Consider the following 21,821-nt stretch of genomic DNA (forward strand, 5'->3'; position numbering starts at 1 on the left):
TCCTAGGAAGTATGTTTCAGATGCCTCTTTAAGGTGGTCTAGCATAGGTTATTTGGAGAGTGAACTGATTAGTTTCTTTCTTTTTTAATGCTACTTATCTGTTTTCCACCTCATCCTTTATATCTCCAGCCCTCATCCCAATAAGGCATCTTAATTTGGAACCTCGGATTTAACAATATAGTTTTGACAACCCAAGGATCTTTCCTCTATGACACTTTGGCCAAGGGGAAGTAAGGGGAAAGTAGGTTGAACTCACTCATCAGTGAATGGGGACTGGGCTTTTCTGCACAAGGCTGTTAATCTGCTGCATCTACTTCCAGTTTTGTTGCAGAATTGAGATCCAAGCACTACATGAGGAGTGGTTCTTTTCCTGCTTTTCCATTACATAACCTCTTGGTGGTATATAGTGGAATAGCACGAACACGCAAGTGGAAACAGTGTTTTCTTTCACCATCAGAAATAATACCCCATTCTTCCTGCTCTAAAAAACACTCTGAAAGTGCTGTTTACAAACAGAAACAAAACTGGAGAGTCACAATGTTGTCTAAAGAACCCGTAAACAACCATGAGCAGGGAATGAGGAGTGCACAATGTAGAAAAGTTATTTGCTGCAGAGAAAATTTGTTATTGGTCAGATCAAAAATATAATAAATAAATACATATATAATCAATCAATCAATCCACAATTCCTGGCGATCCTCTTGTTCAGATGTTATGGAGATTGCAAGAGGATAGCAGACATAGGTTGGGCTGTCTTGCCATGAAGGTATCTCCACAGTGTATCTCCACAGTGCCTTCCAGAATTGTTTTAATGAATTCTGCACACAGATCTTGTAATGAAGGGCAGCACGGAAATATTTGAAATAAATAATAACAAAAAACAGAAAAAAAATCTGGCCTAATTTGGGGGCTTTTCTGTTTCTTCCCCAGTCCTCTTCTTTTTGTAGCCCCTAGCCTGATGCAGAGTTCTGGATAACTCGAAAGCTGCACAATTTTTGTGGCATTTTGGTTGGTCCAAATAAAGGTATTGACCAACTGTAGATTTGGGATGTTTTTCCTCATAGATTCACATGGCTATCTTTGGTTTTTAAGGCTTTATCAGTAATTTGATTATATTTGTTTAGGCCCTGATTGAAACAGCGTTTTCCTCTCCCACTACTGGAGTTAGATTAAGTTAACACAGCAAAGCTAGAAAGATGGTTTTATCGTCACCCATTACTCCTGTGATGAATGGACACTGTGGTTTCTTGCATATGTTTAATTGTTGGTCACTGTGGTTGCCTCTATATGGTTGTTGATTGGACCTATTGTGTTTAATGGCATGTTAGTTCTACTATTTATGTTTCCCCCCTCTGTCCTCATGTGTGAAAGTATGCACACACACATAACCTTGAGTCTAAGACTTTGTACATCTGACAAAATGGCCTGTAGTCCATGAAAGCTTTTGCCACAATAGATCTGGCATGAGAATTAATCAATCTGGCACAATAAAGTTATCCTGAAGGTACCACATAACTCTTTGTTGCGACAAAAGAATAACTCAAGGATTCTTCTGGCATCCACCTTGCAATGTGATCTGGGAACAAGGAAGAGCTGCTGGGTTTTTTTTCTTATGATGTTCCCCTGTGAATGATTTTAGAAGAGGGGTCAGTGAGATTCTGTTCTACTCCTTCTCTGCTGCCAGTTTGGGATGAATCCTCCAGCAGTGTAGTGGTAAGTGTTGAAGTGCAGGCACTTCATGACTGTCCCTATAGCCACACACCCCACAGAGGGTCCAAAACTGCAGGCAGCTGTGTGGATCCATAGCAACAAGCCAGTTATAGGAGTTTTGCTCTCCACCAGGAGCAGGTCTCTGGTAAAGCTAGTCAGCCTCCATTGCCCATTCAAGACCAAGCCACCCGAAATGCTTTACATTACAACAAGGAGCAGTATATTGCTGGGGAAATAATTTCCCCCCAGTTGCTGTGAGGACTGCAGCGAAGCACAGCGGGAACAGAGGGAATTCTGAGGGTGGTGACGGATAACATTAGCGTCCCCGCTAATAAAAAAGGGCTGGTGCTGTGTTCCTGCTGTAGCAGAATATGCATTGTACTGTGTGGAATTGATAAGAATCTATTGCATGTGACTAGTTCTATGTGAGTGTTGTGAGATAACTGTGAGTAATGGAATGGATTCTTGGAAATGAAGGAAGGCTGCCATAAGTGGGTCAGTCAGGTACTAGAAGCAGCAAGCTGCTTAGCTTAGCAGGGATTCCTTCATCTAGGTGTTATTGATATCAATGGCAGACCTGGCTACATTAAAAGAAATTGGAATAGTGGTAACACCAGGTCTGAAAATCAGGATGAGGTCATTGACATTATGGGGGTTATAAAAGACCAGAGTCTGAATTGTTTAAGAGAGAGATCCTGAGACAACAAGAAACCTGCCATATGCACTTAGGCTGGCTTCACCCACCATGCTTTCCATTTAGGTAAATATGGAATTTTGATACTGACAGTTAGATTGAGAGGAATCTCAGTTTTACTATGTTAGCAATATGCTTGCTACTATTTTCATCTTAGTGATTATAACTTGTGTGTCTTTAGAGATGTTTGTGATCTGCCTCATCTTAGCTAAAGCTTGTTATTCTCTTAGACTGTTTGAGCAATAAATATATATTCTTGAATACTTAATGTGTGTTGTCTGGCTTGAGAGACATTTCAGGGACCACTACCCGTACATTAATTCTTAAAGCCCAAAACACTTGGGATAGATTTGTAAATCTTTCACAGGGTGGGGTCTGTCCTTAAAGCCATTGTATTCTCTCTTGATATGGTGAGTCTCAGACACACTTGTTCAAGTCTGGGAAACAAGCTAGTCAGATGGAGTGAGAATAATTTGTTGTACTGTTTTATTTTTTGTGTTCACTGCTCCGAAATCTGTTCTAAATATGGGACAGTATATAAATATTGTAAATAAATAAATAAATAAATAACTCATCTCACTGCGAGGCCTGGCTCCACTACACCACTGGAATCCCCCAGTCACATCAGTAGCAGCAGGCTATGTGCCCATAAGAGTGGGCAAAGAACTCTACAGGCCTACCCACAGAACAGATGATTGGTGCTAACATCCCACCCCACCCTCAAAAGATAGAATAAATTTAGAAGGGGGTAAGCTTCCTCCAGCTTTCCTGATTACCTATCATTTCTGGGTGAAAGAGATAGGGAAAATGTGGCAAATACATAACATTGAGTTAAATCCCTCCCCAATCAGCCGCATCACCACTCTGCAAAGCACTCCCTTAAGAATGGTCTGCGGTGCTGCTTCTCTTGGCCTGCCATGTCTTAGTATTTTATTGAGCAACGTGAGCTTTCTTTCCCACAAAGATTCATAAATAGACAGAAGAACTATGTAACAAAAGCTCCACGGACTTCGGAACTTGGATACCATTGCACACTTTACAAAATGACAAATGTCATAGCACTACAGCACAAGAGCCTTTGGGTTGTATGAACAAAGCAAGACGATCCTGATTTAGAATAAGGAACTGCCTTGACTTCTATAATCTGTTACAACCATGGTGATTCATTGAGACTTGGTCATAGAGGTGTACAAGAATTGAAAGTCTATGAAAGTCTGATGACAGACTTCCAGGATGTTATGTATAGTTCATCTCAGTGGGCTGCATGGACTCAACTCAAAGCACTTACTGCAACAACTAATTAAGTCTGCAGTTCTATCCACTTTTACTTTGGAGTAAGTCCATTAGACCAGAGGTGGGCAACTTGTGACCCTCTAGATATTTTAGCCTAGAGGTCCCATCAGCCCTAGCCAGCATAGCCAATGTTGAGGGATGATAGGAGTTGTAGGCCTAAACATCTGGAGTGCCGCAAGATCCCCCCCCCCCCCGCATTAGACTCAGTGGGATAATTCTGAGTAAACTTGGACCACAAGGGGCAAAGGTTACAGTACTAACAAGAATCACAGAGATCCAGAATCTACCATCTCTTCTCACAATCTGAGTTCTAGTTTGTCCCCTTTATTATGTATGACAATCGTAGTAGTTGTACATTTTGTTGGCCAATACCAAATGTTTTGAGGTCCACTGGATAGATAAATGTTTTAGGTTTATGTTAAACTAATTAGGGCTACACAAATGTTCAACCATTACCATTTTTGGTATAAGAATAGCGCTTTCAGGGGCACCCCCCACACACACACACAACTCATGCCCTCCCCCTTTCTCATGGTTTTTTTTTTGCTGGCCGTTTGGGGGCTGCTTGCTAACCAGTTGGCAGATGCTTCATTACCATGTTTGGAAAATAGCATCTTCATCCTGGAAAAGTAATTCTAGCCAATGTGGGATCATGGAGTATGATGATGTCACAAGGTCATGTGGCCAATGAGGTATTGCTATATGTCACAAAGTCAATGCACAGTGACAGCAGTACCTTTACTCCAAATGAACTTTTCACTCACTTTTGCATCTCTCCTCTCTCTCTCTCAACCCTCTCAATGGCTGAAAGGGGGTATGCTTTTCACAGCAGATGAATACTTCAGTTAAAAGTGTTCTCATTTTGATTGAGCCCTAAAAAAAAAATAAAAAAAAATCCATGGTCTGGCAAATTTATTTATTCACATGTTAGTTGGGCTGAATTAATACAAGTGGGTGGCTGCTTTGAGCCTTCACTTTTTAGACAACTTCATACATCTAAAGGAAATATTTTAATAACTAATTTAGAGTAGTTTTATAATGCCATGGTAGGGTAGGCCAAAACATTTTTCTGATTCAGCTATAGGGCTTTGTTCCATGGGTATGTATACATGGCTATCATTTTTTAAAGCAATGTTTTTAATACTATGCTTTAATGTAATGTACACTGTATGTAGATACAGTGTCGCGTAGTGGTTAGAGAATTGGATTGGGGCTTGGAAAATCTGAATTCCAGTCCCCACTCACCCATGAAGCTCACTGGGTGATTTTGGGCAACTCACTGGCCCTCAACCTCATCTATGTAAGCAGGTGAGGACCGTGTATGCCGCTTTGGGTTCCTTGCAAGAGGAAAAAAAGGAAGGATATAAATGTAATAAACAAACAAATAAAATACATTTGGGTGTGCATCATGCAGAAGCAAACTGGAATGGAAGAGAATTGGATTTGGATCCCTGTCTTGCCCTAAGCAAGTCAATATTTCTCAGTCTAATCTCACAAGGTAGGATAGGATGGAACAACCCCATGTTTGTGTCTTCAGCTCCTAGTGGGAAGGAATACAAATATCAGGAGAAGCTAATTTGTGGCCCTCCAGATTTTTGGCCTCCACTCCCATCATCCCTTACCACTGGCTATGCTGGCTAGGTCTGAAGGGAGTTGTAGGGCAAAACATCTGGAGGGACACAGGTTGCCTCCCCTTGTGCAACCTATATCTATATCCCTCCCTGGTTTCTATTAATGGGAGATTCCATGGATTGAACCAGTGAAGGCTGGTGGATCCTATTTCAGTAGGGCAGTGAATCTGCTCTGGGTTTCAGTCAGAATCAATCAAAACTCTAAAGGAGCTGCCCAAAGGACTGAACCCTCTTCCTGAAATGGGTTCAGCACCTTGGATAGCTCCTTTAGAGCTCTGACTGAAATCCAGAGCGGATTCACCAGCCCATTGACATAGGACCCACCAGCTTCCACCGTATTGAACCAGAGCCTTTTGCATGCAAAGCCTGTGCTTCGTTATACTTCTGAGCCGTGGCCCCGCCCAGATCATCCCACGAATGGTGCCTATCCAGGAATCCATTTTCAGCTCCCAGAATAATCTATGCACATGTTAATTGATTACCCATTTGATTATTTTTCTCAAGGTCTATGCAGCTGCAAGAATAATTTTGAAAGCCCTCAACTCAGTACTTGAATTATGATTGATTGATTAATTAATTAATTAACATTTATGTACTGCCTTATTTGCTACAAAGCCATCAAGGTGTCACACAACCATTTAAAATGATAAAAACACAAGGGAATCTGGAAGTGGATTCCATTAAGGGCCCCTTTACTCCTCCCCCAATTATTTGAGTACCTCAGCTAGATGTAAACACTGTATCAAGACACCATAGCCTAGTGGGTAGACCACATTCTTTGCATTTATAAGATTCCATCTTCATTTAAAGGAGCTTAAGATCAAATGCACCTTGGTGTAGTTGATATCCTGTAATATCATATGGGTTAACCAGCTTTAAATAGCAGACAAATCCCATCAATTAGGTAATGATCACCACAGTAATGAAAACCTTGAATATGTGATTTACCAGCCTAGGGATCCAACTTCCCCATACACCCCACATGAAAACGGAAGTTAGCTTTACATCCACCTTTGAAAATCTAAGGAACTCAAGAGACTGATTGCCTCAAAATGTAGCTGCTCCATGTATCAAGCATACAGGATGTGTAAAGTAACATTCCACCCATACTTCCACAGTGGGCAGACATCAAAGGACTACAAGATGTAGTGGGCAGACATCAAAGGACTACAAGATTTCTGTAGTAAAACACTATTACTGAACCAGATAACAATATTACAGGAGAGGATAATTTTTACTGATGGCTACCCTGGTTCCAGAAATTCTAGTGTCCATCAGGAAAGAACTTATCACTTAGGAAGATGCTGATGCCAAGGGCTGGAATTGTTCGGGTTTGCTCTGAAAATGTAAGAAGCATATTTGAAGCCATTGATCCACAAATCAGTTTGTTGATCTTAAATGTTAGCCTAACTTCTGTCTGTCTTACACAAGCAATGAGTTGGCATGCATTTAGCCTCGGGATAGATAAGGAGCTATGGGGATTTTGATGAGAGTCAAGGAATAACCCCATTTTCTTGGATTAAGATCTCTTTTTGACTTCAAGAACTCTAGGCGTAAATATCATAATTTCACATAAAAGAAATGGAGTCATGTCAAAATGGAGGACTGTGGCAAAACTGTTTCATTTCCCATTGTCTATTAGAACATTTGAGTATTCTTGTTCAGACCGTGCTCTGCTCTGCAGCACCTTCCCTGGTGAATTTTCACCCATACCAAAAAAGACAAAGGAAAAGGTATGAATTAATGAGGCCATGCACCAAAAAGGATCTTTGTTGTGCAGAGATGTCTGGCAAGAATTCACTTGAGTCTAATGCAATCCACCTCCTCTGTGACAGGCATGGCACTTGTTCTGATGTCCATGTCGACACTGGACTTGGACCCATGGTAGGTAGACCTCCACCTTAGTAGCATGATCTTTTTGAAGTACTTCATGGTGTTGTTCTTTACTGTCACAAAGCACATGGTATTGATCATGCTGTTGCTCATGGCAATGCACTCGACTATGTAGAAGGCAGTCAGATAATGCTTCTCCTTCACAAACACAGTGGGGAAAAAGTCACGGACGATTGTGAAGCCGTAGAACGGTGCCCAGCAGACAACATAGGCCGTCAGAATGCACATGAGTACCAACACAGTTTTCCTCCTGCAACGGAGCCTCTTCCTGATCTGTTCTGTCTGAAAGCCCGGCACAGTTTTAAACCAAAGCTCCTGTGAGATCCTGGCATAGCAGAGGGTCATTGTGAAAACAGGTCCAACAAACTCAATGCCAAAGATGAAAAGGAAATAGGATTTGTAATATATCTGCTGATCGACTGGCCAAATCTGGCCACAGAAAATTTTCTTTTGGTTTTTGATCATGAACAGTACCGTTTCAGTTGCAAAATAGGCAGATGGTATTGCGATGATCAAGGATACAATCCAGACCACGGCAATTAGGAAGGTTGCAGTTTGGTAATTCATTCGAGGTTTCAGTGGATGAACAATAGCAAGGTATCTGCAAAAGACAAGGGTTTCCAAATTCATGTTAGGAAAGTCTTGCAATTAAATCATGTTTTGCAAACTAACTTACTTGGCATTGGGAAAAAATGGCAACTCTTTTTTTAAAGTAACCCCCCACCCCACACCTGAAATCCATGTTGAGGAAGTACCATACTCTCATTGCAATATTGCTGATGTTAGCTGGTGTGCTAATGTTGAAACTGGGGAGAGCTGCATTGCCCTGGAATCAAAACCTGAATATCTGATCCTAAGAGCATCTCTGCCGACGCTGCAGTGTACAGCATCAGACTATAAGCTACCAGGGTCCCTATGGGGAGTCATAGAAGGAAATACCATAACATCAGGAAAAGGCCAGGTCATAGAGCTGACTTAGCCAATGCACTCCGCCCCGCAGTACCACCTGAAGCTGGGTCTTTATTCTCTGAGGGTTCATTCCCTCCAGCTACTAGGTAAAGCTACCCAATTTGGCTTCGATTGACTTTTTTAACCTCGTGCAGTATCTAAAATCATCTCCAGCCTGGTTAATATAAAGACTGCTTAGTTCTGTCAGTGATCTACTGATAAAACGGGCCAGTGTGTTTCACTCAGCATGGAAACATGTCTGAGGAGCAGCAAGATTTTATATTTACAAGTCGGGGGATCCAACTTTTTCCTCTTTCTGGTTCCCAGCAATCCTAGGGACAGTTCCAGGCCCAACCTTGTAACCATCATATGACTTGCAGAACCTAATTTGAATATTTTTGCAGAGCCCTCAAACCTCCTCTTTCATCTTGGCACTCTGAACATGCAGTCATTGTGACTTCACGATCAAGCCAAGGTTTTATTCTCCCCCATCCCCCCGCCTGCTTTTTGTAGCATCTTGCCTGCTGAAGAGATCTGGAGATCTTGAAAGCTTGCACATACTTTGTGATCTTTTGGTTTGCCTAATAAAGGAATTACACTAATATGGATTTTGGCATTCTTCTTATATCTTTTATATTTTCTTATGTCTTTTTCTTATTTTCTTATGGCATTTTTCTTATGTCATGTATATCGCATTGCCTACATATTGATTTATTTTACTTGTAGTCAACATGGCTGCTTATGCTTTTCTTCTTCTTTTTTGCTTTATCAGTTGATCCCAGGATCATACTCCTGTGACTTCTTCAGAATTCAGGATAGCGTTATAGTAGCTGGTCATCATCACACAAGGTCACCTAACTAGTTCTTTACAGCGCTTTGAAGTGCCAAAGTTATTTCAGCAGTGTTCTTGTTATGTATCAAATCAGCAAAAAATACTTTACTGCATCGACAGCTCTCATAGGCCGCCTCCTAATTGTACCTGATGCTTTCCTGAAATGTGAACTCTTTTCAACACTTCTAATCAGTAAAAGAATCTTGAGCCTGCCTGCTGCCCCGTTGCCCAGATACCCAGATAGACAGAATGGGCACATTCTGTATTGCACAGTTTGCCCATTTGTTCTCTTTAGAGATAAATGTTCTTAATCAACCGAGAAAGGAATGTGCTCACATTCCCAAAGCTGGACAAAGGCAAGAGGTTTCCATTGGTTTCTGGTAGCCTTTATGAATTAAGGGTCCTCTGAACACAAAAGAAGACACCGAAAATGTAACATTACTTGTAAAGCTTTCTCCAAGCCAATTGGTTTGGGTTGAATAGAGACAGCTGTTCTACTTATCTGGATTCTTATTCATAGAGTCTGAAGAGGGTGGGCTTGGAAGGCCCTCTCTACCCTCCCCAAATATCTTCAACAAGTATAAGCACTTGTTTTAAAAAAATTGCTTTGATCTAGAAAGAGAGATCTGTGTTCAGGAGCAAAGATACACCTGGATGGATAATCCCAGCTGCCTCACAAATTGCGATGCTTATCTGGTCTCCATAGAACTGGCTGGATGTAGCTTTAAATGGAGGTGGGGGCCCTGGCTGTGACACATGATTAGTTGCTCAGGACATCTGTTAGATCAAGGCCATTGTGTACAGCCGAAGAAGGAAAAGTTGTAAATTGGAAAGGAGGATGGTTGAAAGGACTTGCATCTGAGTAGACATTTTAGGACTACACTCAATTGCATTCAATTTGATCAAATTAAAAATAGATAGATAGATAGATAGATAGATAGATAGATAGATAATAAAAAGGTAAAGGTGTCCCCAACCAGTCGTGTCCGACTCTAGGGTGCGGTGCTCATCCCCGTTTCTAAGCCGAAGAGCCAGCGCTGTCCGAAGATGCTTCCGTGGTCATGTGGCCGGCATGACTGAACACCGAGGTGCACGGAACGCTGCTACCTTTCCCGCCGAGGCGGTACCTATTTATCTACTTGCAATTTCCTGCTTTCGAACTGCTAGGTTGGCAGAAGCTGGGACTGAAGACGGGAGTTCACTCCGTCACGCAGCACTCGGGTCTCGAACTGCTGACCTGCCGACCTTCCAGTCTGCAGTTCAGCGTCTTAACCACTAAGCCACCGCAGCCCCCAGATAGATAATAGGTAGATCCTATTTAAAACAGTGTTCTGAAACAGTGCCAACATCCCAGCTGGAACAACCTGAGCCAGATCTACCCCTCGTGTCATAGTGACACAATTCCATCATGGTGACACTACATCCCTCATGCACATTTATACCTCATAGCACACACAATGACATCTGTTGTGGTATTTTGGATAATATGGAAAAAGAAGTGGGAAATAATGCTAGAAAAGCAGCATCAGCACATGGAATGCGTGATGTGCCCCAACGGTTATCAGGGCACTGCAATACCAATCAAAAGCACTAGTGTAGATCTAGCCCAGAATGAATGAGGGCCCTGATTCTCTAATATTTCAGTAATATATGAACTATGGTTTTGTTGTGTGTGCTTGTGCATCTCTCTCTCTCTCTCTCTCTCTCTCTCTCTCTCTCTCTCTCTCTCTCTCATACACACACACACACACACACACAGCCAGAGAAATGCTCAGAGTGGTCAGGGAACAACAGTGCAAACTGCCTCCACAATCTGAGTTGGCTTTTGATCATGTGGCCACAGTAGGGTGCCACTTCCTGCAGCTGGCACAGAGATGGCTTATCAGCTTGGCCTTTGCCAGGGAGGCAGTCTCACCCCCTATCCAAAGCAAACAACCCAAAGCAATAGCATCATAAAGCAATAGCAACATAAAGGGGAACATGACTTGAGGTCCTCACAAGTACTAGAGTTGTTTTTTGGTACACAAGGGGTGGGCAGTGTGTGGCCCTCCAGATGTTCTCTGACTGCAACTTCCATTAGCCCTGACCAACATAGCCAATGGTGATGGATCATGGGAGTGGCAGTGCCACAACATCAGGAGAGCCATACATTCCCCATAGCCCTGTGGCAGACAATTCAGGTGACAATCCACCTCTGTCGGTGTAGATAAAAGCTGAGGTGTGAAGAACTGGAGGGCAGGGAGAGAGGGAGGAAGGGGGGGCAAATCCACAAGTGCAGGCAATAACACATTTATTAAAGGTTAAAAATCCAGGTGGAGAGATGCTTAAGATGTTTAGTGAAATGGATCTGCGAGTTTAGTGACAGATTTTGCAGGTGAATTGGTAATGGCCACAAGAGGGCACGGAAGTGCCCCTGGACATCTGTGTGCGTGAGAGGGAGTTGTTCCAGTCCATGCTTGAAACCTACTTTTATTTGCTCTTAAAGAAGTGGCAGAATGTACTAACCTATCTGTCCTTTAGGTTATGATGGGCTGCTAATCACAGAAGAGGATGCTGGCTAAAACCTAATGAATATCTATTTCTCCCTCCCACCCCAAGTCAGGCTGTACACTAGTCCATTGGATCTCTCCCTGCCTGCCTGCCTTCCTTTCTTTTACTGCCACTGAATCCTTCCTTCTGCAGCCTAACATTTTCTGCTGTCCTCACTGTATTTTCTAGGTAGCCCTTGCTGAGCGAGTTGTTACTTATGATTTCTGACACAGAATTAAAACCTCAGACAGTGGTATGTATACCGTGAAAAGTATCTGTATAATAACACTATTTATTCTATGTAAAGGATGCGAACTACTTCAAAGGAGGAGTGCAATCTTATCTGAAGGTTTTCTACAGTGGAGGCTGGTGGCTCCAATATCAGTTGGGTAGTGAACCTGCTCCAGATTTCAGTCAGAACCAGTCAGAACTCTAAAGGTTCGTACCTTGGATAGCTCCTTTAGAGTTCTGACTGGTTCTGATTGAAATCCAGAGTGGATTCACAGCCCCACTGGCATCCAGCCTCCACTAGTTTTCTATATATGGCTGTTATTAATCTACTCTCTTAAAAATAATAAGTAAACATTCAGACAATGAATTTTCTTGGTAGAAAACATAATTTGAAACATAATATTGACATCTATAGGGTTGGTGGAGACTAAAACACACAAATAAATAAATAAATAAATAAGAAAATATTCCAATTCTTCCATATTTACCACTCCATATTGAAAATATATTGTCAGTGTATTACCACTAAGAACAGAGTTGCCTGTAGAAATAGTTTTGTTGAAGGAAATATAAATTTATGAGTGTGCCATATAAATGTTAGGAATTTCAAGGACCACTGAATCCCCCATAGAAACCCTTATCACCTGCCCAAAATAGGTTTTTATGCAAAAATGAAGTAATGGTTGATCAAAGCTATTTCAGAAAGGGTTATAAAGAAGGGGGCTGGTTTTGCTCTCTCTTTCTCTCTCTGTGTGCGTCTATCTCTGTTGTCTTTGTAGGGCAGCCACTCTAACCAGGCGCCCTCCAGATGTGTAGGACTACAGCTCCCATCCACAACCAGCATGGCTGCTGATTTTGGGATGATGAGAACTGTATTCCAACACATCCGGAGAGTGCCAGGTTGGGGAAGGCTGTTGTAAGGTATCCTCTACAATAGAACTGAGGAATCCATGGGCCTCTAGATGTTGTTGGACCTCAGCTTTCATTACCCTGACCACTGGCCATGCTGTCTGGGGCTGATGGAAGCTGAAATCCAACAATATCCGGAAGTCCAACAATATCTGGAAGTCCAACAATATCTGGATTTGCCCTGCCCTTGCTTTATGATATTAGGTGCTGTGGGAATATGCATCTTCAAGAATCAAACACGAAGAGTTACTAATACAACATTTTCATCTATTTGATCTAAGGTCTGCAGTTTTAGGGATGCAAAAGAATCCCATAAATACAACTTTATTTCAGGGTTTTTAAAAAGGCCTTAAATGCTCACAAATTTAGATAATGGGTCTCATCAAGGATTGTTGCCTGAAACTACAGGTTTCCTTTTGGGGGAAAAACGTTCTATGGCTATTAGATAACACAAATTAGTGGTCCACAAGACACATTGTTATTAACAACACACACACAAAAACCTAGTATTCATTATTTATTCCATTGTTCTCTCCTTTATCCTCTGCTTCTTCAGAAGTCACTGTTGTTTCTGTTGAACACAGTTTGATGGGCCTTTAATACAAAAGAGCACTGGTTGTGCTGATCGCTCAGGGTAATTCTGCTCAGTAATCTTATCTATTTCTTATTACAATCTCCCCATAGTCTTCTTAATAATTATACTGTTATCATTAGCTAGTTCTGAATGTATCCTTTTCAACCTTGCTTGTGTCCCATACTCAGCGAGGATACTGCTCAAATTCTTCAAGATGCTTCAAAACTTATTCTTGAAATAAATTGCTGGATGAACAGTTCCCGCTGGGAGAAAAAACTACCTTTGATTGCAAAGGTATGGCCCTAGGGCTGACATCTTCTCTCTGATGCTTATAAAATGGTGTTTCAGTCTAATCAATCGAAAAAGATCTATTCTTATTTCTATGGGATCATGTTTTAGACTTGAAAAGAATGACAATCCACTGTAATGCTTCCTTCCATGTCTATATGTTGCCATGCCTGTTCCCAATTAACCTGCACAGTGAAATCTTTTTCTAATTCCACAAATAATTAAAAATAAATAAATCTTTGCACAGTTTTTTTTTTAAGTGCATTAGATTTGTTATTTTCTGCACCATGAGGTTGGATCCAGATTTAGTCATAGTTAGAATAGATCCATTGAAATCAATGAAACTGAAGTTAGTCATGACTTGGGTCTACCCTAAGTACGACTAAATCTGAATCCAACCCATTGATTTTTCAACCCCCCTTTTTCATTTCAAAAGTCCAGAAGGCCAGGGCAGATGGGTCTGGTGCTAGAGCACAGGGCTGTTATTACTCTGGAAGTTTGTATCCAAGGCTGGTTACCTGATGAGGGCCCACTGACAAAAACCCCTTGGACCTGTTCCTCCTCTCCACCATTACAACCCGCTTCTTCACCCTCCATTAACTCTGGCCCAAACAACAGTGGTGGTGCAATAGATGCCACCGCCTATTTCCTCAATGGCTCTTTGCCTGGTGGCAACAATGAGGAAGAGGAGGAGTTGGCAACCATGCTGGTAAGAAGGTAGACTCACTGAGGGAAGTGGCACCAGTGAGGTGGTTTTACCCAAGGGCCCTCCAAAACCCAGAGCTAGGACTGCTTTTATCTCTAGAACCATAATTGGTATCCAAATCAGGGAAGCCAAAGCTGGACTGTCCTGTACCCAAGCCAGTGGGTAATGAAAAGCAAAGCCTTCTACTTGTAAAGAATGGCAAGCCTCAGTGGCTCAGGGTGGGAACTTGCTGGTTGCTATGCCCCAAGGCTGACTGGCTGCCATTTCCTGTCACACCCGCACTGAAGGAATCCTCCTCAGAAGAGGAGCCAGAGCTCCCAGAGATGGATAATACTGAGGAACAGCCCAGGTCTGGAGACCCAGGGAGTTTGGCCCTCAGGGGAGATTGCTGTGGGCCCATCTCTGCAAGAGGAGGGGAATTCCACCTCTGAGACAGCTGAGCCACCATCTAGCCCCCAAGGGCATGGTCATCTCAAGAGGCCGGCCAGTACGACTATGTGAAGGAGTGTTCTGTTGCAAAGGAGGGTTCCTCAAGAGTAAAGGCCTCCTGGTGAGCAAGACCCTCTTCATGAGTAGGACATTTGCCAGAGGGGCTGTGATGAATTTCAGCTGGACGTTTTGGCTATATAAGCTTTCAGTTAGAGCATGGGGGGGGGGGAGAGGCAGGAGAGAACAAGAACTGTAGTACCTTGTTTCCCTGAATTTGCGCTGTGTCTGAAACTTTGAGCTTCTGACCTTTGGACCCCTGCATGACTCTGCTTCTTGGATGACATTTGTATCTGACCGCTTACCTGTTTTTGGACCCTGAGGGTGCCTCAGCGCTTTCTCCTGGAACTCTCCCCTGTGCCTGTCTAATACTGTAATACTGTGGCTTTGGCCATTGCCTGTTTACTGATTACTCCTGCCTTGAACTGCTCTCTTGCTGGACTGATGTGATTGACCTTTTGTCCATTTATTGACTTGCCACTGGATTTGCTTCTCAATTGCCTTAACACTAAATCTGACTCAGCCTAAGCAGGCCATTTATTTCAGGAAGGGCCTCCCTCTTTCATCTTGCACACAGCACAGCCAAGCTGTCATGGAGCTGTGGGATGTTCTCTTCTGGCAGTCCTTCTTCTCAACCTGCTGTGATAACTTGGATGAAAGTACTTGGGTTGCTTTCACTGAAGTGATGGTGACAGTGCTGGCCCAAGACAGGTTGCTGCCTGGGGCAAAGGACAAAATGCTCCCCCCCCTCCATTCTATGTACAGAAGGTGAACAGACTGGCAGTTGAATTTTACTTCAGTTCTGGCTCCCTCTAGTAAGAACAGCAGGGTAGCTTAGGGAATGCAGGGCAGGGTGTCTGATACACATACAACTCTGTCCTCCCATACCTTGCTGCCTCTCCCTGCCCTCCTGAATCTGCCACCTGAGGCACCTACCTCACTCAGCCTAATGGTAGGGCCGGGCCTGGGCCCTGAGATAGAGGAAAGACATCAGAGCCCAATTAACTATCTAATGTTTAAATCACTAATTTGGGTGGGGGAGGGAGAATCAATTTGGAAAACGTTGACGTGGGTCCTAGAAAGGAATACAAAATTCTTGGCTACAGACCACCCCACTTTCTAATTCTCCTCCTTACCTGTCCACAGCGATAGCCAAAAGTGCATTGGTAGAGACATAGAGAGAGACTGTGCGCAAGTAGTTGACAGAGGCGCAAAGCACATGGCCATGTTCCCAAGAGAGCTGTCGCACCACATAGTAGTCCATCTCAAAAGGACAGCAGACGATGGCCACAATGAAGTCAGAGATGGCCAGGTTTGCAATGAGAAGGTTTGTGAGATTACGGAGCTTCTTATAGCGAGCCAGAGCAGCAATGAAGATAAAGTTGCCAATGCCACAGACCAACATGATGCCAACCAGCGCCACGCCAATGACAATCCTGGCAGCAAAGAAAGTGCGTGTCTTGGTCACATCATCGCCATTGTCCAAGGGCAGATCATAGTCGCTGTAGCTGACATTGAAGGGGAAAGTGAAGTTTGGGTAAGAGGTAAAGTCTCCGCTATGGTGGCTGTAGATAGCAGCGAAATTGGTACTTGTGAGTGTGTTATTGGGATGATGCCCTTCCTGCCTCATGGTGTGGCTGTTGGCTTTGCTCATTTTCAGTTAAGTTGTCTTGAGCTTTGCCTTCTCAATTCTCTCCCGGAAAGGGCTGTCCAGGGACGGGGAGACCTTATGCTTCTGTACATCATGCTCTCAGCATCTTTGACAGCAACACATGTTTTCTTACCTTTTAAAATTAAAAGAGACAGAAAAGCAGAATCAGATACAGAAAAATGAGAAAATGAAGAAGTAGTATCACCCCTGTGCTAAAGCTTTCTTTTAGAAATGCCACCAATGGTTTTGGAAAGGAAGGGTGCTTCCAGAGGTGGGCTCCTAGCACTAACCATCAAAATATACATTGTGCTGCTATTCTGTCTTTTTCCTTAACCACTTTTTTCAGGTAAGAGAAATGACAGAAGAAGCAGCAGAAAACACAGGAGGGCTACAGATTGAAGGCATCTCATCATCTGGACCCCCTGTAAGATTCCATGAATGAGGCAGGGCGATTGCACAGGGAAACCTCATCTGGAAGCACCTGAAGAATTTTTTCACAGATGTATTGTTTCCAACCTCTTTGCATTTGAAGCTCTTGCAAGAAACATTTCCAGTTTGGAAACCCAAATGCAGTGCTTTGTCAAGTGGCTTTATTTTGCAAGATTTTCTGTTTCTTTTCTTTCTTGCACAGGCTGAAATAACATATTGGGTGGAGGGACAAGAAGAAAATTGATTTCCCTGTCTGTTCTATCCCATCTGAGCATAGCACTTACACAGAGCTCAGTGTATAGTCCAGCCTTCCCCAACCCAGTGCTCTCCAGACTACAACTCCCATAATCCACCAGCCAGCACAGCTGTAGTCCAACACATCTGGAGGGCACCAGGTTGAGGTGGTTCAGGAGACGTTACTCAAATATGCCATCTCACCAGAGCATATATCACCCACTTTTCCTTCAGTAGTTTTACATTTTCTGAACGGCTCAGAGAGGAACTAAACTGCAGCTCTTGCATTGTACTTCAAGTAATTAAATGGAGTGAAAGGGGTGTCATGCCAAAAAATATATTATTTTGGAAACAGATATAGAGTACCAGGTTTCCTAACTGTACCATGGCATAACCTTTTGTTGAAGTCAGTCAATAGAATGATTTTTCTCATGGAGCCACCAAAAAGACTTGGGGACACTGGGAAGTCTTGGGGACATCTGTCCTACAGATTGAGAAATCCTGATCCATCAATCACTCAGGAGTGTCTTGCATATTCATATTTGCAGTGGTGCAGTTAGGTCATTTCAGACTCTGGACTCACTGGTCTTTCAGCCACCCCTCTCTTTAGGTAGCAATGTGTATTACTTTATGTACTTTAAAATGTGGTAATTTGGACTTGCAATGAGCAGCAGGGGCCCCCTCCTACTCATTCTGCTAAGTAGGGCCCTGGATCTCTGCCCCAAAGTCCTACCCTGACAGCACCACTGGACATTTGGCAGATAGAGAAGTTATTTCCATGCCTTTATATGGAGAAAAATGTAATGGTGCTGAGCCAAAGTTTTGTGTGGGGGTCTGATGCGCTCCTTGAGCACTACCCAGGAAAAGGTTTTCCCATTCCCATAAGTGATGGACATCTTCAGCACAGGAAATCCAATGTGCACACAGGATCTGTTGTCTTGCAGCACTAATGTGAATTTGCAATAAATAGAGCTGGTGGATTTATGTCAAAGTCCAGATTCCAAAATGGGCCTGGGATTTCACAGCTTTGTTTTTGATTTCTGTGTTACTAATTCCCATCAACATTGAACTCTTGTGAATATAGATCAGGAATGATTCTTACATTTGCAAAACTATGGCATGCAGATGACTACCTCTAAAACTGATTTGGTTGCACTGAAACCAACACTAGAAAGGCTACTGAAGTAGCTCATGGACGTCAGACAAAGTGATTCCTTTTGTCAGATCTACTTCTCCTGGAGGTCATGCAAACTTCACTGCGAAGGGGAGGCAGGGAGGCAAGGTAGATTTAGCCGCGGACATTTAAATTAGCTTTGCTTATTCTCAGATGGAATTCATCCATGACAGAGGGAAAAAGCTGATTTTTTATAACAGAATGAGACCTTTCCTCTTCTTGAATTGTATATTTCTTTACATTTAGCAGTGGACCCAACCTCCTGTCCTCTTGTGCCTGCTTCTCCTGTAAGCACAAATGAACCACTGGGAATGCTCCAAACCCATCACTGGAAGCAGGCTCAATTCCAGGTTCACCAATATTGGAATTCCAAGCTGTGTGCACAATTGCACACCTCCCAAAATCTCTGTGCAGCAATTGAAAAACAAACAGCTGTTTCTTCGCATGATGAGAATTGCTCTTCACAATACTATCCTATCTTTGGGCAGCAAAGAAGAGACTGCAAACTCCCACAACAATTAAATAGCATTTTCCAAGAAAACACATCAGTATCCAAAAGACACTGGTTGTAGGAAACTTCATAGATATCGTTCAATTCCTTATCAAGGTTAAGCCAGCAGAAGGGCAAATGCACGTTTGCCATTTACTTTGACCAGCTTTTCCCAAACCAGTACCCCCCAGATGGGTTGGGCTAAAACTCCCATCATTCCCAGCCTGTACTGCCAATGGTCAGGAGTGATGGGACTTGTAGTCTGACAGCATCTGGAGGGCACAAGGATGGAGGAGACTGATGTTGACAAACCTCACCTAAATCATCCAGCTAAAGAGCAAAAGAAAAAGAAAAAATGGTATAGCATTCCAGGGACTTTTCAATGATTTATTGACGCATCAGCTTTTGTGGGCAGCCCAGTAAAATGACTGGACTCTGAGGTCCCACAACACTGCCTTTTTGTTTCTATAGGACTAGCAGAGCTACTTCATCTGGGATTTGTAGCTAGAGAGTCTAAGAGTGGCAGCTTGAGCAGACTTATTTGGAAGTAAGTTCCACTTAAATCAATCAGACTTACCCCCCTCACCCCACCCCCAGTCGCAGGAAATGGGTTGCCTCCAATAATAGCCCTCCTCAGAGCAGACCTACTGAAATGAATGAGACTTCAGTTAGACTAGCATTAGATACAATCCATTGTGTTTAGGATCCAGATGTAAGTAATTTATAGGAATCATTCCAGTACGATCTCTGGGCAGGGGGAGGTGTGACATTGCTCCCCTATGGTTGCAAAAGAAGAGCAGAAAATATCTGAACTCAAAATCAATGTGTGCCATTATTATTATTATTATTATTATTATTATTATTATTAATTCCCAAGTAAGAGTTCTTCATACATGTTTCAAGCAACTTCCTGGCAAAATAGTAAAAGTCATTAAAAAAAAAAGTACAAATCAGACCATACCTGTTCCAGAGCTGGTGCCTATACCCCTTAATGGTGTTCTAGGGGGATTCTGAGCTTGTAGGATGCTGTGGGATGCTTGAAGTGCTGTTAGAAACACTGCGCAGGAGGTTAAATGAATGATGCTGTGTGGCACCAGAGGTTGGGACCATACGCCTGCCTTGTCGCTGAGCAGGATCAGAAGTCTGGCTGACGGTGTGCCTGCAACTGAAGCCTATCCTCAGTGGGTGGCATCTTTATGCTCCCTATGCATATGTAATTTTAAAGAGGCAGCACACCATATATCACCCACAGCCTCCTGTCTGTGTGTGCTCGCGCTTAAGATTCCATTGACACATTTAACAGGCAGGCAGTCTTTTAGCAAACAAGTCAGGCTTTTTTACTTCTAAGCTTGGAATAGGAAAGCATGCGGCAACCTTGATCATGGCATGCTGCTTCGACAGTTCGACAGAATGCGTGCGTGTGGCTTGGATCACTAGGCAGTCTTGACAGGATCTGTTGTGATCCCTTCCTGCACCCCCCCACCCCCCAAAAGGGATTACACTTTGCACAGCAGATTTGAACATATTGCAATTTTCCCCAACTGCTCTTCAGTGATTTGGGACCATTTTAGAGAGCCATTCTAGGATAATTGGCTGTCACTTGGTGCATGGTGTGATTGGACACACAGCATGAAGCACATTCTCAACCGAAACCAGCTAAATAAATAAATACTGGGGTAGAAGATATGTGTGCAAACTATAGACAAAATCTAGCCAAAATGAAGCATTTTAAAACCTCCATTGATCTCAGTGGGAGAGAGGATTATGATTAACTGATTGCACTTGATGAATGAAATTCTCCAATGGACTTGAATTAAGAATCAGCATTTAACTTGGTGTTGATTGCTTCCTATATTTAAAATGAGATAGATAATTCATATAATTTAGGGTCTGTCATAGGCAGCTGCTGATACTGTTAACTACTGTAGGTCTCTTAAAGAAATCTTAGGAGAAATCATGTGAGGTTTGATTGATTTTATATCTGCATATATTTGCATAAAATAAAAACAGTAAAGCATGGATAGGGCACGTCTGGCCTCGGGAGTTCCCCATCCACACTGCAAGCTTCTGGTATTATCTCTGATTGGTGAGATAAGAGGGTATTTAAAGGCAATTAAACTTTACCTGTATAGAATCTGAGCTGTGCTTTTGCACCCATGAGAGCATCCTATTGGGGTGTCCTCCTGAGCAGGCTTGCTTAGAACTGAGCTGTGCTTTGCATGCTTGGTGGTAAGAATGACCTCTTTCCTTGGCTCTGCCCTGTGGCCTTACCCCCACCCACTGCTGGAATGCACCCCTGAGACTCTCACTCCCAGATCAGTGCACCATGCCTGGGCTTGATGACACATGGGAGATGGAGTTCTCCTGCAGGCAGGCAGCACTTGGAAAAATATCACCGCACTGGGCCCAGGTGCAGCCTGCTGTGTAGCAGAGAGCTAGCATGGTAGCCCAGGAATGTTCCAAGACGCCATGGAGAGAAAGGGGAAGAGAGGAAAACTCCCCATGCATTCCGCCATTGCACCTGCTTCCCAGCCAGTTCAGACATTAACACAGGTGTGGGCAACTTGTGGCCTTCCAGATGTTTGTGCTTATAACTCCCCTCACCCCTTACCATTGGCTATGCTGGCTAGGGCTGATGGGAGTTGTAGGCCAACACATCTGGAGAGCCACAAGTTGCCCACCCCTGCATTAATGGGAAGGGCATTTTGTGGATCAGGAAGGGCTGGTGGGTAGGGGAAGTATTTTTTTTTTTAGCCTTGGCTTGGCTTGGAAAATAAATGGAGCTATTTCTCCTCCGGATATAACTTGGTTTATTTCCAAGTCAATCCAAAGTGAGTGAGGGCTGGCCCCTGCCTCAGATGGTGGAAAGGCAAATCACACCATGCCCCCCGTCCTGCCCCGACCAGGAAGGCAAGCTGCCACCACCTTCGGAGAGTTTTGCAGAAAGCCCTGCCAGCCGCTCTCCTGCTGTGGCATTTGCTGTGGGGCTGTCGGGAGCAGCTGCCCTCTGGAGGGCCACATCAACTGAGGAAGCAACCTGTCAGGCTGCAATGCCTGGTTCTGAGGATGCGCTGCTTCAGAACCAGGCACGGGCCATCTCGTGGGACATCCCTCCCATG

At 43.3% G+C, this 21,821-nt stretch overlaps 1 protein-coding gene across 1 annotated transcript; it reads right to left on the reverse strand.

Annotated features, from left to right (window-relative positions):
• Positions 1-4,009: 4,009 nt before the first annotated feature.
• Positions 4,010-20,000, reverse strand: PROKR1 (prokineticin receptor 1). Its single transcript, XM_084823993.1, has 3 exons — positions 19,664-20,000; positions 15,861-16,508; positions 4,010-7,822 (listed from the first exon to the last, which is right to left on the reverse strand). Exons 2-3 carry the CDS (start codon positions 16,376-16,378, stop codon positions 7,126-7,128), a joined length of 1,215 nt encoding a protein of 404 aa, XP_084680119.1. The 5' UTR covers positions 16,379-16,508; positions 19,664-20,000; the 3' UTR covers positions 4,010-7,125.
• Between the last annotated feature and the right edge of the window lie 1,821 nt (positions 20,001-21,821).

Source organism: Heloderma suspectum, chromosome 1 (assembly GCF_057233095.1).
Source record: "Heloderma suspectum isolate Gila_16-S chromosome 1, 16-S_ref, whole genome shotgun sequence".
In the NCBI taxonomy this organism is placed as follows: domain Eukaryota; kingdom Metazoa; phylum Chordata; class Lepidosauria; order Squamata; family Helodermatidae; genus Heloderma; species Heloderma suspectum.

Excerpts from the sequence above, each read along its gene's own strand:
- PROKR1 (XM_084823993.1), bottom strand. The coding sequence starts at position 16,378 with ATGAGCAAAGCCAACAGCCACACCATGAGGCAGGAAGGGCATCATCCC. Across the intron at positions 7,823-15,860 it reads TTGGCTATCGCTGTGGACAG|ATACCTTGCTATTGTTCATC; the intron begins GTAAGGAGGAGA and ends TGTCTTTTGCAG.